Source organism: Aethalodelphis obliquidens, unplaced genomic scaffold (assembly GCF_003676395.1).
Source record: "Aethalodelphis obliquidens isolate GAN/ISIS:26980383/991018 unplaced genomic scaffold, ASM367639v1 scaffold3, whole genome shotgun sequence".
Taxonomy (NCBI): Eukaryota; Metazoa; Chordata; class Mammalia; order Artiodactyla; family Delphinidae; genus Aethalodelphis; species Aethalodelphis obliquidens.
In genome coordinates this window covers 49,364,039-49,378,724 of record NW_020837947.1, presented here as the reverse complement: position 1 = coordinate 49,378,724, position 14,686 = coordinate 49,364,039, and the positions used below count along the sequence as shown (strand labels likewise).

At 40.4% G+C, this 14,686-nt stretch overlaps 2 protein-coding genes across 2 annotated transcripts in view; both read left to right on the top strand.

Annotated features, from left to right (window-relative positions):
• LOC113610794 (uncharacterized) overlaps positions 1–8,966 on the top strand; it is a 72,013-nt gene extending 63,047 nt beyond the window's left edge. The window contains exon 15 of the mRNA XM_027089204.1: positions 5,394–8,966. Within this exon, the coding sequence (XP_026945005.1) occupies positions 5,394–5,507 (114 nt within the window). The 3' untranslated portion in view covers positions 5,508–8,966. The remainder of the gene's footprint in view (positions 1–5,393) is intronic.
• A 2,399-nt stretch (positions 8,967–11,365) lies between these two features.
• The window catches only part of LOC113610814 (coiled-coil domain-containing protein 162-like), a 53,503-nt gene continuing 50,182 nt past the window's right edge, over positions 11,366–14,686 (top strand). Inside the window, exons 1-2 of the mRNA XM_027089233.1 lie at positions 11,366–12,214; positions 14,086–14,314. The gene's annotated coding sequence lies outside the window, so the exon portion shown is untranslated. The remainder of the gene's footprint in view (positions 12,215–14,085; positions 14,315–14,686) is intronic.

Sequence of the window (14,686 nt, the reverse complement as noted above, 5' to 3'; positions counted from 1 at the left end):
AGCATTTAATCTAGAATGTCCAGAATAACTATGTGATTCTTTCCCATGTAGAAGATGGAAGGAACAGATGCTAATATGTTGGGTTGATCTCACCAGGCCAGGGCTGAGGCTACTGGGAGCAAGATCACTGGGCTTACCAGCCAGGGGAGCTAACATCGAAGAAGCCCCTGAGATGGAGACCCTCTTCCCTGGGCCCAGTGTGTTTGATCCCATGAAGAAAGTCTGGGGCCATGTGTTTGCTCAGTGATAATACCAGAAAAGGAAAGCCCCTACAACCTGTCATGGACACTTTGCCATGTGCCTACTTTAAGCATGTGGCAGGGTAGAAAGGGCCCCAGAATGAGAGGCAGCAGGCTTCTCCTGGCTGTTTGACCTTGAGCATGTCTCTTCAGACACATAGGCCTGACACCTCATAGTGTGTTCAGGATCTGCCTGGACTTGACATGCTGGTAGCAGAGACTGTTGTGAGCAAGTAGTGGGAGATGAGGCTGCAGAAAAAAGCGGACCATGAAAGGCTAGGCTCTCCTCAGGATGTGGGACTAATTCCAAGGTTGGTGAGGAACAGAATTTTAAATAAGAAAATGGCACTCCTCATTGTTTTATAAATTTCTCCAGATCTTTGCCCAAACATAATCACATTTATTCCCTTGCTTGAAGTCTTTATGAATTTTCTGTTTCTCACAAGATAAAGTTCAGGCTCCTTGGTGAAGTTTACAAGGCTGGGTGCAAGCTGGCCCCTGCCAACCTTTCAGACCTCATTTCCCCCCACTGTCCCTATACCTTCATTCTTACAGAGCTGGGCCTGGCCTTCCTCTGAATGGGCAGAGCTGTTCATGCCTCTGGGTCTTGTGCATAATGGCCCTTCTGTCCCTCACCTCCTCTTTCCTTGATAAAGGCCTGCTCTATTCAAGTCCATCCAAACATTACCTCTCTGAGAAGTCTTTCTTACATCTCTCTGCAGAGCTGAGTGCTTCTCCCTATGACTTGTCTACCTACATTACAGCACTTGGCTCATTCTAAAACTGTTGGCTTATCTACTCCCACAGGCTATGAGCCTGTCATTCATTCATCCTCCCATTCATTCACCCCACAAATGTTCTGACCAATAAATATACTAGGCACTAGGGATACAGCAGTAAACCAAACTGTCACAAATCCTTGCCATCATGGAACTATTTAATGGAAAAAGACATTAAATAAATAAGTAAGAAACATATATAGAATGCCTAATGGTTTGGCACCAAAGCTTCTCCAGACATCCTAGGCCCTTGCAGTTGGGAGGCGCCAGAGGGCTGTGAGCAGAAATGAGATGTGTCACTTCCAGTCCAAAGCATGTAAGAGCCAATCCATGACGCTCCAGCATGTCAAGCCACAAAATAGAAACATCCTGGATCCCTGGGTCACTGCTAGAAGAGAGAGGCCTAGAAAGCAACTAGTCCTGCAGTGGGCTCTGCCTGAGTGATACATTAATTTTAAGTATTGGCTACTGAGCTTTGGGGTTGTTTATCATAGAATAACCTAGGCTTTGTGGACTGGTGAAGATGGTGGTAGAAGCTGTGGAGAAAAATTAAGAAGGAAAAGGGAATAGAGAGTTGGTGATGGGATATTGCCAGGTGTAAGTAGGGTGATCAGGGAAGGCCTTACTGAGAAGGTACTATCTGAGTAAAGACCTGAAGGAAATCAGGAAGCAAACCACGTGACTGACTGAGAGAAGAGTGCCAGGCAGAGGAGAGAGCCAATGCGAAGGCTCTGAGGCAGAACCGTGTCCAGCAGTGTTGCAGGAACAGCAAAGAGCTTAGTGCAGCTAGAGTGAATGAGGGGGAAATTGTTAGGAAATGAGGTTAGAGAGATTGGAAGAGTGGAACAGGTTATGTAGAGCCTTATGGATCACTTTGAGGACTTTGAGTGAGAAGGGAAGCCCTTGGAGAGTTTTGAGCCAGAGAGTGATGTGATTTAACTTACATTTCAACACTTGTGCTGCTGTATTGGGAATAGACTGAAGGGCTAAGCAGAGATTCGTTAGGAGGCTATTACATTGATCAAACTAGAGACAATGCATCTGGGAAGACAGCAAGATGAGAAATGGTCAAGTTCTGGATATATTTTGAAGGTACAGCCGCTATGATTTCCAGGCAGTTAGGATGTAGAATATGAGAGAAAGAGAGAAGTCAAGGTTGATTCCAAAGTTTTGGCCTGAGTATCTGAAAGTTTGGTGTTGCCATCATCTAAGATGTGGTTGGAGCAGGTTTATTGGGAAGATCAGGATCTTGGTTAAGGGCATTGAAACTTTGCCATTCTTAATAGATGTTCAGGTGGCAAAAGGAAGTAGGGAGTTGTATATATATCTTCCACATAGTAGGTATCTAGTAAATGTTTGTTGAACAAAAGAAATGTTCTGTTCGTAACAGAATGGTTGTGAGGTCACAGCCAGACAATATAAATGAAAGTGCTTTGCACAGTATATCATGCTGTTCAAATGCAGAAAAAATAGCTATGATAAAATAGCTATGATAAAGTATCACTCTGCAGGTGAGGTGGAGACTAGAAGATATTTTTTATTTTCGTTTTAAAAGATTGTAGCCAAAGGATTGGGTCAGTCACCCAACAAAGTTTGATGAGTTCTTAGACTGGGTTATAGTAGTAGTAGTAGTAGTAGTAGTAGTAGTAGTAGTAGTACTATTTATTATTTGAAATTAATGAAAAGATGATTCAGAAAAAGGCAGGCTAGCCAGAGAAGTATTGTCTACATTGCCAAAAGGCCTAAACTTTTTCCTAACAAATGATGGCAGAAATCAAGAGTGAAAAGAATTAATGATGGGCACCAATTTTCCTATAGTTACTATACTCAAATAGTTATTTTGGCATCAGTTAATTTGCAGGCTTAAGAACATATGAATCATCCCAAAGATCAGATTATACCTTAGTCAAACAGGTAATTATTGCCACCCTTTTCTTGCCACTCCTCCAAGAATAATATTGAAGGATCAACTCTCTACACCACAAAAACATTAGAAGGAAGGTCTTCCACATGGCTGTGGAAGAAATGAAAATAAAAAGGAAATATTATAGTGACTGAGCCATAACCCTATGTGAGGTAGTTTGGCCATCTCATCTTCACAGTTCATCTCCTGTGGACATAAGTGTACATTTCAGACACAGGAAGTCAGGGAGGGAAAGGAAAGAAATATGTATGTCTATATAAAGGGCTTGAACCATGACTTGGGGGTGGGAAAAGTGGAAAAAAAGACCATTTAAGTAGATGATGGCATTACAGTCGGCATCCTGACACTGTTACTGCTTTCCATCAGCTTCAGAACTCAATCCGGTAGCCATTTCTTTAAAGTCTCAGAAAATTCCCCTGTACAAGAACACTGGGAAAGAAAGGTCTTTTCCAGTAAAGTGGATAAAACATACCACATTAAGTTGTCCCTCTTTTCCTCAGAGGAGAGCTCATTTTGCATAACAGGCTATAGGAGCTAAATGCCCGCAGAAGCTGACATGCTAGCTTATAAATCTAAGCAAACTGTTTAATTTTTGTATGTTACATTTAATTTTCTCAGCATCATTTCTGTTTTCCACCGGTGCCTATCATTTCATAAAAAACAATATGTTCACTTTTGGAACTCCTAGTCAAAGGAAGCTAATTATTAAAGGTCAGAAGTCAGATTTTTTAAAGTCAACCAGCCAAACAGACAAAAACCACTAAGGGCTCTATTTAACACCTCCCACCTCAAAATATATAGGCATATACAATAGTATCTGAAAATTCAATAAGCACATACACCTCCTCAACACACACCATTTTAGAAAAGATACAGTTTTGTTTCCAGCTCAGGTCCTCCATTTGTTGGAGACTGTAACTTGGTTATAGTTCTTACTGTTGTTTAGACTCTACTTGTTGCCCAGTGGCATTTCTGCCTTACCCACCACTGGGTGCAGGGCCCTGAGGGAAATTAATGATTTTTTTTCTAAGTGACAAAAAACTGATTGACCTTGGGGAAACTGCGGTTAGAAGCAGAGATATTCCTGAGTTCCTAACAGAAAACCACCAGGATGCAAAAAGCCCTGGGTAGGAAAATGCCAGACAAGCCCCAGAGGGAGAAATCATTAGTCAGGGTAATCAAATAACCCGTAATCTGTATTCTCTCTTCCTTTTGGCATCACTCAAATTTATCCAGTTTTAGAAGTAGATGAGGTAAGAATATTCCTATTGGAATAATATGACTGCATTAGCATTGCATTTGGAAAGAACTTAGAGTTTCTAGACACATTGCAACACTTGGAGGGAAATTTAGCAAGAGTTTGTGCTATTTTGTAATATATGTAGACTTTAATTAAGGATAATTCATGTTCATATTGTTATAAAAGGCTGCTCTAAGAATGTTTGACAATTAACCTTTCAGATCCCAGACAGAATTAATTTAGTATTAGATTGAATTCTTTGTTCTGTCTTTGCCGCAGACCATTTGGGATCTGAATCATGGGATGCAGTGCTGGCATCCAGCATTCCAGGGCATTTAATTTCAGCTCTTAGCTTTTATCTCTACTGGTCATCCTACATTCTAATGCATTATTTTTGCTGATGTTAGTTTACGCTACGATTCGACTATTTCCATCTCTTAAGAACTTACTTTGATTGAAATACTTAGTCACATGAGCATCTCTCGCTGAGCTAGTGAGTATACGGTCATCCATTGTAAAATGATTTTCCAACTGCTGCTATAGAAATTCCTGACCAAAGCCTTTCTCTTGTTCAAGTACGCACCATATACTTGATAATTATTAAACCTGAAAATCTCTTACTTTTGAATATTTTATTCTGAAATAGACCACTTAAAATTTTAAGCAATAATGATGTCAACAGTGAAAACTTACAGTACTATAGTGGGAAAATATTTTAGCTGAATAATGGCAATGATTACACTTATTGATTTAAGTTAGTAATTAACATAATTAAGGAATATCTTAGAAATTTCCCTGAAAAATTTTGACTTGGCTGGCATCAATTGATACAGCAGGTTAAACTGGGTTTGTTGTTAAACCACCAGGGACCTGTTTTTACCGAAGGAGAAATGTGTGTTTTGCCTTTAAATTACAGGTTTGCAGACATTTTAGTAAATATTTCATGTTAACTGAATTTTGGTTATATTTCTAAAATTAGTCTTTTAAAACTAGAAGTAAAAACAAAAACCTCTGTTAATTTAAAAGTCAGCAAGTATGAACTTAGCACCTGGTCTTGCCCATGGCTCTTTAACCGATTCTCAGGAATCCCAGTTACCCATTCAGTGTTTTCCTTCCTGAGAGGGAGCTGACAATCTGAGGGGTCCATTTCTACTAGGAATAGCTTCATAGAGAGACCTGTCTCTGGTCATTTTCATCCATTTCTCTACCAGGTCACAAAGAGGGCAGCGAGTCAAATGTTGACCAGGACTGGGGATGGGCCCATGCAGGTATGGACAGATTTGCTGTGCTGTATGACATGTGGACTTGGGAAGCAACTCTTCTAGAAAACAAGCGCCAGGTATTTTTACCTAGAAAACAAAACATCTATTGAACATTCTTATAAACCCCAATATACTTTTTTAAACCCAGTGGGTCTTTTAGAGCAGTTCCCAATAAAATGAATAATTATTTAAATAACCTTAGCTAGTTGTAAGGATGTGAGTAATAAATTTTACGTTCTTTACTGTGGTTCTTTGTTACAAAAAATAAAATGTGAAGGATATGACTTTATCATAAGGGAAATTTGTTAGAGGGCTGTATAATTCAGGCCCTTTTATAATATGTATGCTTTTATCGAGAATGAATGATGATTCCATTCATGTTCATTGTCCTGTCAGGGACAAGCCTCACTTTGCTAAACACAGACAAACTGACTGACCTTATTATGGCCTTTAGAAGGGTATGCCACATGTGGGTGGGTGAGAGCAGTTGGGCAAGGATTTCCAGAATGGAAATAATAGGATTTGAAGACTGGATGTTGGAGTGAAAGAATGAGGGTGGAATTAAAATGACTTCCTCGGGCTCAGGGAGGAGGCTGTTAACTGAAACAGAATGAAAGAGGAGGAGCCTCTTTAGAGGGGAAGGTAGCATTGAGTCTAGGACACAGGTGTGTGAGGAGAGTTTGCTAAAACCCAGGTGTGAATGTTTTGCGGGAGCTGTAGGTTTGAAGCTCAGGAGCAGGTATGAGCTGAAGTATGAATGTGGAAGTTGAACCATAGTAATGAATCGAAATGACTAGGAAAAGCCGGAGATGCCTGAAATGGGTTCCTGGGAACACTTACATTTCACGGGAAGGTCATGGAACAGGAATCCATGAGAGGAACAAGAAGGAGGAGCCAAAGAGACTGAAGAAAAAAAGAAAGGGATAGTGTTAGGAAAGCCCACAGGAAAAAAACATTTTAATTAGGAGAGGATGGTTTCCTGTGTGGACGTGAAACATCAAGAAAGGTGAGTCCTAAAAACCAGACAGTGGGGTCAGCCATCAGGCAGTCATTGCCAGCTTTGTAGGGCTCTCTCAAAAGCGTAGCAGAGATGGAAGCCAGTTACAGTGCATTGTGATGTGGTCGGAGGATGAGGAAGTGGAAATGTTTTCTTTGAATTGTTTTTCTAGTAGAGTAGAGGGTTTACCATTTCATCTACGCTCTGGTCTGTTACTCATGGAGATGTAGGTCACCCACTTTTGAAAACAACTGGCTGGACTTAAAGGGTGCAAGCCTTGGCCTTGAAAATTGTTCCTCTTTTCAAAGACAAGTGGCTTCTAGAGTTTGCATCTGCAAACTTGATCTGCCAAACAGAACCTTACTGTGATCAGCTGAGTAAATGGGAGATTTAGACTCAGTGTAGAAACTGGAGAGGCTGCATTAAACGTAAAGTAATACAGAATCCTCAAACTCGACAAGTTTATTGGGCCAGACATGAGTTTTAAGCAGCCCCCCTTTTCTGTACTCTCCCCACCTCCACTTTCAGTTCTTCTAGGCCTTTTATGGAGGCCCCAGGCAGGACTCAATGGCAGAGAAGAATAGAAAGGCAGAGAGTAATAAAAAACAAATTTCTTCTTACTTTGGCCTAGGGTTCATTCTGTGCTAAGCTACCAGGGCTGTCCACTGGTTTCTTCTGTGGTATGTGAAATTATTTTAACTTAAAACAATCATTGAAAATATCTCCCTCCTTTCTACCCCAAGAATGTGTTCCCTATAGAAACTGAGCTATCAGTGCCCAAAACTGGAAAATGTGGCTTTCTAAATCAGAAATTGTTGAAAGGGCCTAATTTTAATGGATAAACCAGATTTTTATCTAAAGTACAACTGATTTCCCCCAGTACTGATTCTACTGCCAAGTGTCCTCAGCTGTTTTTTATTGTTAACTATATTGGAATCACTAAAGTCAAGAACTGTTCAAACACATTGGCTTGTCTTAAATCCTTAAAGTAGCCATATTATGTAAAAGGCTCATAAAAATAGAGCTGGTGTGAATTTAGGTGGATTAAGAGACTCAGAAGCTGGGCATCAGCTGTGCCAGTTCCTGACATTTATACCAACTGCTAATTCTCTCCACAGCCACCAGAGGACACATTTTCAGGGTAATTTGAATTAGTGTTTAGAGCACTAAAAAAAGGCCAAAAATTCTGTGACAAGATGTGTCTGACACTGATTTTCTGTTTTGCACTTTCATTTGACCTAAAATACTGTTTTTAAAAGTATTTTAAGTCCAAGAAATAAAAAAAGGCTGAGGTAAAAAATATAAACACAGTCCGGTTTGAGATTATTCACTTTTCTATTTTCTCCAATGTTTGATGCCTACCGTCAGTGTGCACCACGTATTACTTTGCCTGAGAGTTGGCCCTTGACATACACAGGTGACATTTGACAGGCTAGGAAGACTTCTTAGACAAATACCAGCCCAGAGTTTAAATGGAAATGGGCCAGTTAGCAAACAGATAATAAATAGCAACTGTGAGGCAGAAAGATCACAGTCCTACCCCTACTAAGAAAGAATTCATAATAAAATTATGCAAAGGACCATCTGAGAGCTTTTCAAGGTGGAGGGCAAAGCTTGAAAAAGGCTTGTCAATTTAAAAAGAGCCACATTTTCCTTCTCAACAGCTAGGGTTGCCAGGTAAAATATGACAATATTGGGGACATACTGAAAAAGTATTGATTGGTTATCAGCAATTCAAATTTAACTAGATGACCTGTATTTTTATTTGTTAAATCTGGTAATCCTACCAACAACAAAGTGATAGTGGCAATTTAGCACCAGCCTCTGCAACCTGGTATCACCAGATTGGAATCACCAGCAAGAACCCTTACCACAAACTTCCCCTGCCAAACAACCAAACAATAGGGCTTATTGTACAAAAACAGGTCAAGGCAATACAAATACTATAAACCAGCTCCTGGGATTGCCCTGGCCCAGCCAAAAAGGTTTAAATTCGTCCAGAATGATTTAGGGAAGTTATTGTTTCTTTTCTAATCTTCCCCTAGGCTATTGAGTGGCACCCTTCTTACCCCATCACTCCTTCGTTTCTGCTTTGTCTTCTGCTATTTAATAACTGAATGCTATTCTAGAGTAGAGCCCTGTGGATGGGATAAGGTCATTTAGATCACCCTGCTTGCTTCATTTTCCCTGGGGTTCACTTAAAGGCAAGGGAGCTGCACCTTCATTTCACACTCTGAGCTGTGTGAGTTTTTAACCTGTGGAGCACATTCTGTGTCCTAAGCTTTTAGCCTCTTCTGGTGTTATCCTTTTTATACTGAGGTTGACCCGAGGCCCTTTGAACCAATGTTTCCCAAAGGGCATCCTGCAAAACTGGATGCTAAATAAAGTGCCCCAGGCTCTCCCTGCTTGAGCCTTAGCATTGAAGCCCTCAGACACTGGACTTCTATTACTAAGGCAGTATTTGATTCCTAGTCTGCTATTGATTTTCAAGTGTTTACCTCCTTGGGAGCTTCAGGAGTTGTTAGATGGAGACACTAACATCTAACAAGATGTTAGATGTCATCTAACAAGATGACATCTAACAAGATGGAGACACTAACAAGATGGAGACACTCCTGGCTTTTCCTGCCACTTGGAGACACTAACAAGATGGAGACACTCCTGGCTTTTCCTGCCACTTGGTTCCTTTACTCCCCGCTGCACTGTTGCCACCTATATTCAAGTAGTGCTTACACCCTCTCAATTCTTTCTGGTCTTGCATTCTTAGCTATGGGCTCCACACAATGAAAGGGGCTCTTTATCTCCTTTTAGGAAATTCCGTAGTTTGTTAAGAAGTGAGCTGGCTTCCTGGCCTCAAACTACCAGGAAGACCAACACCCAAGGAAACAAAAAATGCTCTTTCTCTAATGCATCTCAGCGTGTGCTAGGCTGTCGGGTGGGTAGAAATTGCAGGCTCAACAATCCACTCCTTGCTGTCAATTAAATGCACACACTGGGCACACCTGTGTCTTTGGTGATACAGCTACCTTGAGAGCTGAGGCCTTTCAGAAGCATGAAACCTCCATTAGAGGAGTGGGTCAGAGAAGACTGGGGAGGGACATGTTGAGCTGAAACTCTTGGGGGGAAGTTGGATTAGATCGGCAGAGGAAAGGGATCTGTTCTGTTGTGAGACCATTGGGAGTAAAAGTTCAGAAGCTTTCAGTTAGAGTTGATTTATCCATCAGGTAATATAGACGTGGTGTTTAGGATCTAAGAGCTTTTCAGGGACCATTGAAAATATGTGAGATCTGAGAGGAAAAAAAAACATGCATTACTCGGATATCCAAAAAGAAAATACAAAACAGTTATCAATAAATGCTTAACTGACATGTCCATAAAATGTTAAAACTTTAACTGAGCACTTGTAAACATCTCATTACATTTGAAAACAATTTATAGGTCAGATTTTCTCACTTCATAAGAATTCTCAAGTACATACTACCCAGAAATCATAGCCAATCATTAATGAAATGTATTGCTCATAGCCAAATAATTTGAAAATTATAAATATCATTTAACATTTTTACAGAAAAAAATTGATTGGGATGTGTTTTAATGTATTTGATATAATGTGGGTCAGGGTCTCCAAAAGTAAGTGAATCTAAGGCCTATGAAAGTTTTTTTTTTTTAACATCTTTTTTGGAGTATAATTGCTTTACAATGGTGTGTTAGTTTCTGCTTTATAACAAAGTGAATCAGTTATACATATACATATGTCCCCATATCTCTTCCCTCTTGCGTCTCCCTCCCTCCCACCCTCCCTCCTATGAAAGTTTTAAAACAACCCTAAGAAAGTAATTACATTGTTCAGAACTACTTACATATTGGCCCTTAGGTCCCTGTTTGGGATTCCAGCCCAGTGATCTCTGAAGAGCTTTTTCTGATTAGCACCATGACTGATTACACACAAATAGAATTTACACAGAGAACAGAAATTCCTTAAGTGCATAAACAAATGTAAAAACAAAATAAAGAGCATCTCTTTCTGAATTCCCACACTAAGAACCCTCTTCAATGGTTAGTGCATGGAAGCTTCCTTCGGCTTTTAGAAAAGACTTGTGAACTCCACTAAAACAGAAGCCCCCTCGATGCTCTTGAGAGTTCTGTACGTAGGCCTTTCCTACTGAAGTCTGATCTGGGATAAATGCCTTTATAGCTAGAGGGCACTTTCATCCTCAGCTTGCCACTCTAACCCCCTCCCCCACCATTTCTACATAGGTGAAACTTCGGCAAACTGTTAAAGCGAAAGGGTCATAAATGGGACTGAAGATGTAGAAGAGGGGTGGAGGCCACCTGCTCACCTTTGGTGATAGAGTAAAATGGGGGAGGGAGAGTGGGTCTGTGGAAAAAGGTGTTGGAGATAAATGGATTTGATGAAGTGACATTGAATGCACTGTCTCATTGGAGCTTATAATTATTAGATGTTATATTATTCATTATATTACCCCCCTTTATTTGTGGAGAGCAGAGGAAGAGGGGACAGCGGTGAAACGAGTGCTTTGTCCCTCATCCTCCCTAGCTTGGTCTGTGTTGCACTGGTGCGGCAGCTGCCCACCCTGGCCTGGTACCCAGAGGTTCAGAGCTGTCCCTTTCCTGTTGATGGTGGGGGGTCTTTCCAAAGCATGGAATGGGTGGAGGCTCACCTCTCTCTGCTGGGCCCTGTTCCCTGACTGTCAACCTTATTTGAAACTTCTTGGCAATTACTCTGAAGCCTACCAGCGTGTGTTGGACCCAGAGGAGAGGTTTGCCTTAGCACAAGTGATCACTGACGGCATACACAGGTGCCCAAGGTTTGATCTCAGCTACCCTTACTTCATTAAGGCCTACCGAGAGGAATGCACCTGCCTGAGGCTTCACCTGCAGCTGGTGAGGGGCATCCTTACGTGAGTATATTTGGGTTTTAGAAGATTCCATGTGAGAAGAGGATGAAAAACACAGGCCAGAACTGAAAATCGTGTTTTCCTTTCAGTCCCAGTCCAGAATCTGGGTTTTCTAGGGCAGCACGTACACGATGTTTATTTGTAAGCTTATTTGCATTGTTGAATTCCAAGCATGACTACAATCTTAAAGGGAGGTTTCCAATCCTAATTGCATTTAACGATACCAAAGAATTGACCACCTGTTTTCATTCAGTCACAGAGTTTATAGTGAAAGAAGGATGAAACCTACCCCCTTGTAAGACATTAAAGTGTAAAATTATATTTATTTTTTAAAAGGTTGCAATTATTTCTAGGACACTACAGGAAATGATCACAGTCTGTGTCCTCTGGGGAAAGGCTAGAAGATAACGATTGTTGCAGTACAGTTACCTTAGGCCTGCTTAGAATTTTTTCATTGTAGTCAATTATTTGACAGAAAGAAGTTTTCTTGTGCCTCTTAAGATCACCTGAAGCTGGTTGCCTTTGCTTTCCCTGGCGGACCCTCGGCTCAGACTAAAGACAAGCATGTCTCTGTGTGAGTGAATCCTTAAAACCCATGTCTGGGTGAAAATTAGCCAAATAATGAAGAGATGCAAAGGGCTGATGTTCTGTTCGTATCATGCCAAGGCTCATAACTCACATCCATGGGAAAGTTTGACTTTTCTAATTTTAACTTTTATGTGATATTTCTAGATAGAGTGTCAGTGGGAGTATGTCCAGAGGCTTTGACGTGAAGGCCATCCAGATGCTAGCAATACATTTGGACTTCCCTTTAACATAATTTGCAAATAACTCATTTCCATCAACAATAGCTGGTAAGTTGGTGTTGTCTTTAGACATTTTACTTTTAATTTCTGGATAATTTAAGGGTATGATGTTAAGCCTAATACTATTCTACAAAGCACCTCTCAAGTATTTGGAGCTGAGAGAAGTAAATATAAAAGTCACAGAAGAGGGATCCCTTTGCATACTCAATATCTATTTACTTTGTAAATAAAGAATAGGAGGCTAGAATTTAGACTTATGCCACTGGGTGCAGAATCTTCATTCCCTTGAGGAGTCCTAAAAAACCCCGGTTGCTCTTGAAATACTGTCGTAGGATTTATCAGAGGTGCCACACAAGCCAACATATGTGAAACACAGATGTGCTTTAAATTTCTCAAAAACGAATTTCCTTATTCTAGCAAGTGTCAACAAAAAGGTTTCTGCAGGCTTATCTTGTGATACCACCTCCACCCCTTTAAGGAGCAGATTAAATTTCCTGAGATCACTCAGAGAGAGTGCATGAAGTCACCCCCTTGATATGTGGTATGATTCCCCCTCACCATTCCTTTCCAGGCTTCAGGGGTACAGAGGAACCAAGAAGCTGGTGACAGGCTCCAAGTTGGTCTGTGTAACCCAAGATCACAACCTCTCTGTTGCTCCAAATGGGTGGAGAAATTGTCCAGCTCCTTTCAACATTCATCAAATATTTTTGAGCATCTACATGTTCCAGGCAGTGTGCTAGGAGCTGAGGACACAGAATGAACAATGCAGGCATGGCCCTATGCTCCTGTGAAGTGTATAGTCTAGCAGTACAGGCAGACTTGCAGTAAGAGATTGCCACAATGGGCTGTGATGTCATCTTGGTCCATCATTTCATGGACAGGCATCCCATGGGTAGGGTGCCATGGGATTTCATAGCTGAGGTTCTAACCTTTTCTTTCTTTCTCTTGAGAAAGAACCCTGGGAGCTCCAGGCACAAGACTGCATTTTCTCCAAAGACCTTTCACAGGACTGATTTTTTAACTATAGTAAGTTTGAGACCACTTCTACTGTTCAGGAAGTGGTTTTTGACAGAACATGCTAGGACTATATGGATACTAAAACCTGTCAGAGTGTCTCAAAAGCAAATGATATTTACTTGATGAGATTCCTTTCCAGACTTAGGTTTGTATTTCCTAAGATCTAGGAGTAAGAAGAATCCCATTTGCATGGGTTTAAGAAGTATTTAGATATAGAAAGGCCCTTGACTTGACTGGTGCTATATCCTTTATTTCCAAAGCAATAACCCACAGAAAAGTGTTTTATTATCTCTGGCCTCATTCATTCATAAAATATAACATTTTTATGGCAAACATGAATGATTCCAGCAGTTGTGTACAGAACTTAAAAATCGTCTTCATCCATTATCATTTTGGGGGAAAAAAATGGATAAAGAATCGGGTGAAAAATAGAAATAGTCATGGAAAGTACTTGTTTAATATTTAGATACTTTTATATTAAGTTATTTTGTTTTCAAATATTTGGCTAAATATTGATTACTGAAATGTTGACAGGTTTGCCATATACAATCTTAGAATCCCTTTTTTCAATTTTATTGAGATATAATTGATGTACAGCACTGTATACATTTAAGGTGTACAGCATAATGATTTGACTTATAATGAATCTTATTCTTTTTGGCTTTTAGAGTAAACTATGTCTTCTAGTTTTAAAAAGGTTCACATTAAAGCAAAAAGCATGTTGTGTAACTTGATGGGCTCCCTGGACAGCCTCTGAGACCCCATTGAGCTTCCAATTTTTTATGATGCCCTGGATTATAAGAGTGTTTTATTGGTCTCAAAAAATATGAAATCCAAATACCTGTAGAAACATTAAGTTCTTCACTGTGTAAAATCGTCATTAATTGTTTCTCTTCATTAAGCCCAGCTTTGACAAACATTTACCTGCTGGAGTTCCACCCTTCCCTGGGCCTGGCTTTGCACATCCCCAGAGCCCTTGAGCACCTCCTCAGGGAGGCCTGCCACACCTGCAGGCCCACATCAGCCAGTGCCCTCACCTTGCTAGAGAGACACATACTGCAGCTGGCCCTGGATGTGTGGCTCACTCCAGCCAAGCCCAAGTCCTGGTACGGCGCACAGCTCCAGAAAGACGTAGGTTCTCTGAAAGGGGTAGGTGGGTCCTTGGCAAAGAGAATGTTTCCTCCCAGATGTTACTACTTAGCTTTGTTTTTATGTTTGGCTCTATTCCCCTCTATCTGGCCAGGGACAGATCATAGTCCTAGGGCTTGACAACATTTTTATTTCTATTTTTTTTTCATTTTTGAAAAAGTTTCTAGTTTTCATTTTCAAAGTTTCTAGTTTATCAGGATGCTGCTACAGTTATAATTTAAAGGGAGATGTACTAGATATGGGGAAAATATTTTCTGGTTTATTATTTATATTTTTAAAATATCTTTTTAATTAAATTTTTTTCTTTCTAAGATTCTTCCTAAAATGTACTCTTTTGTCCTGAGCTGAGATCTG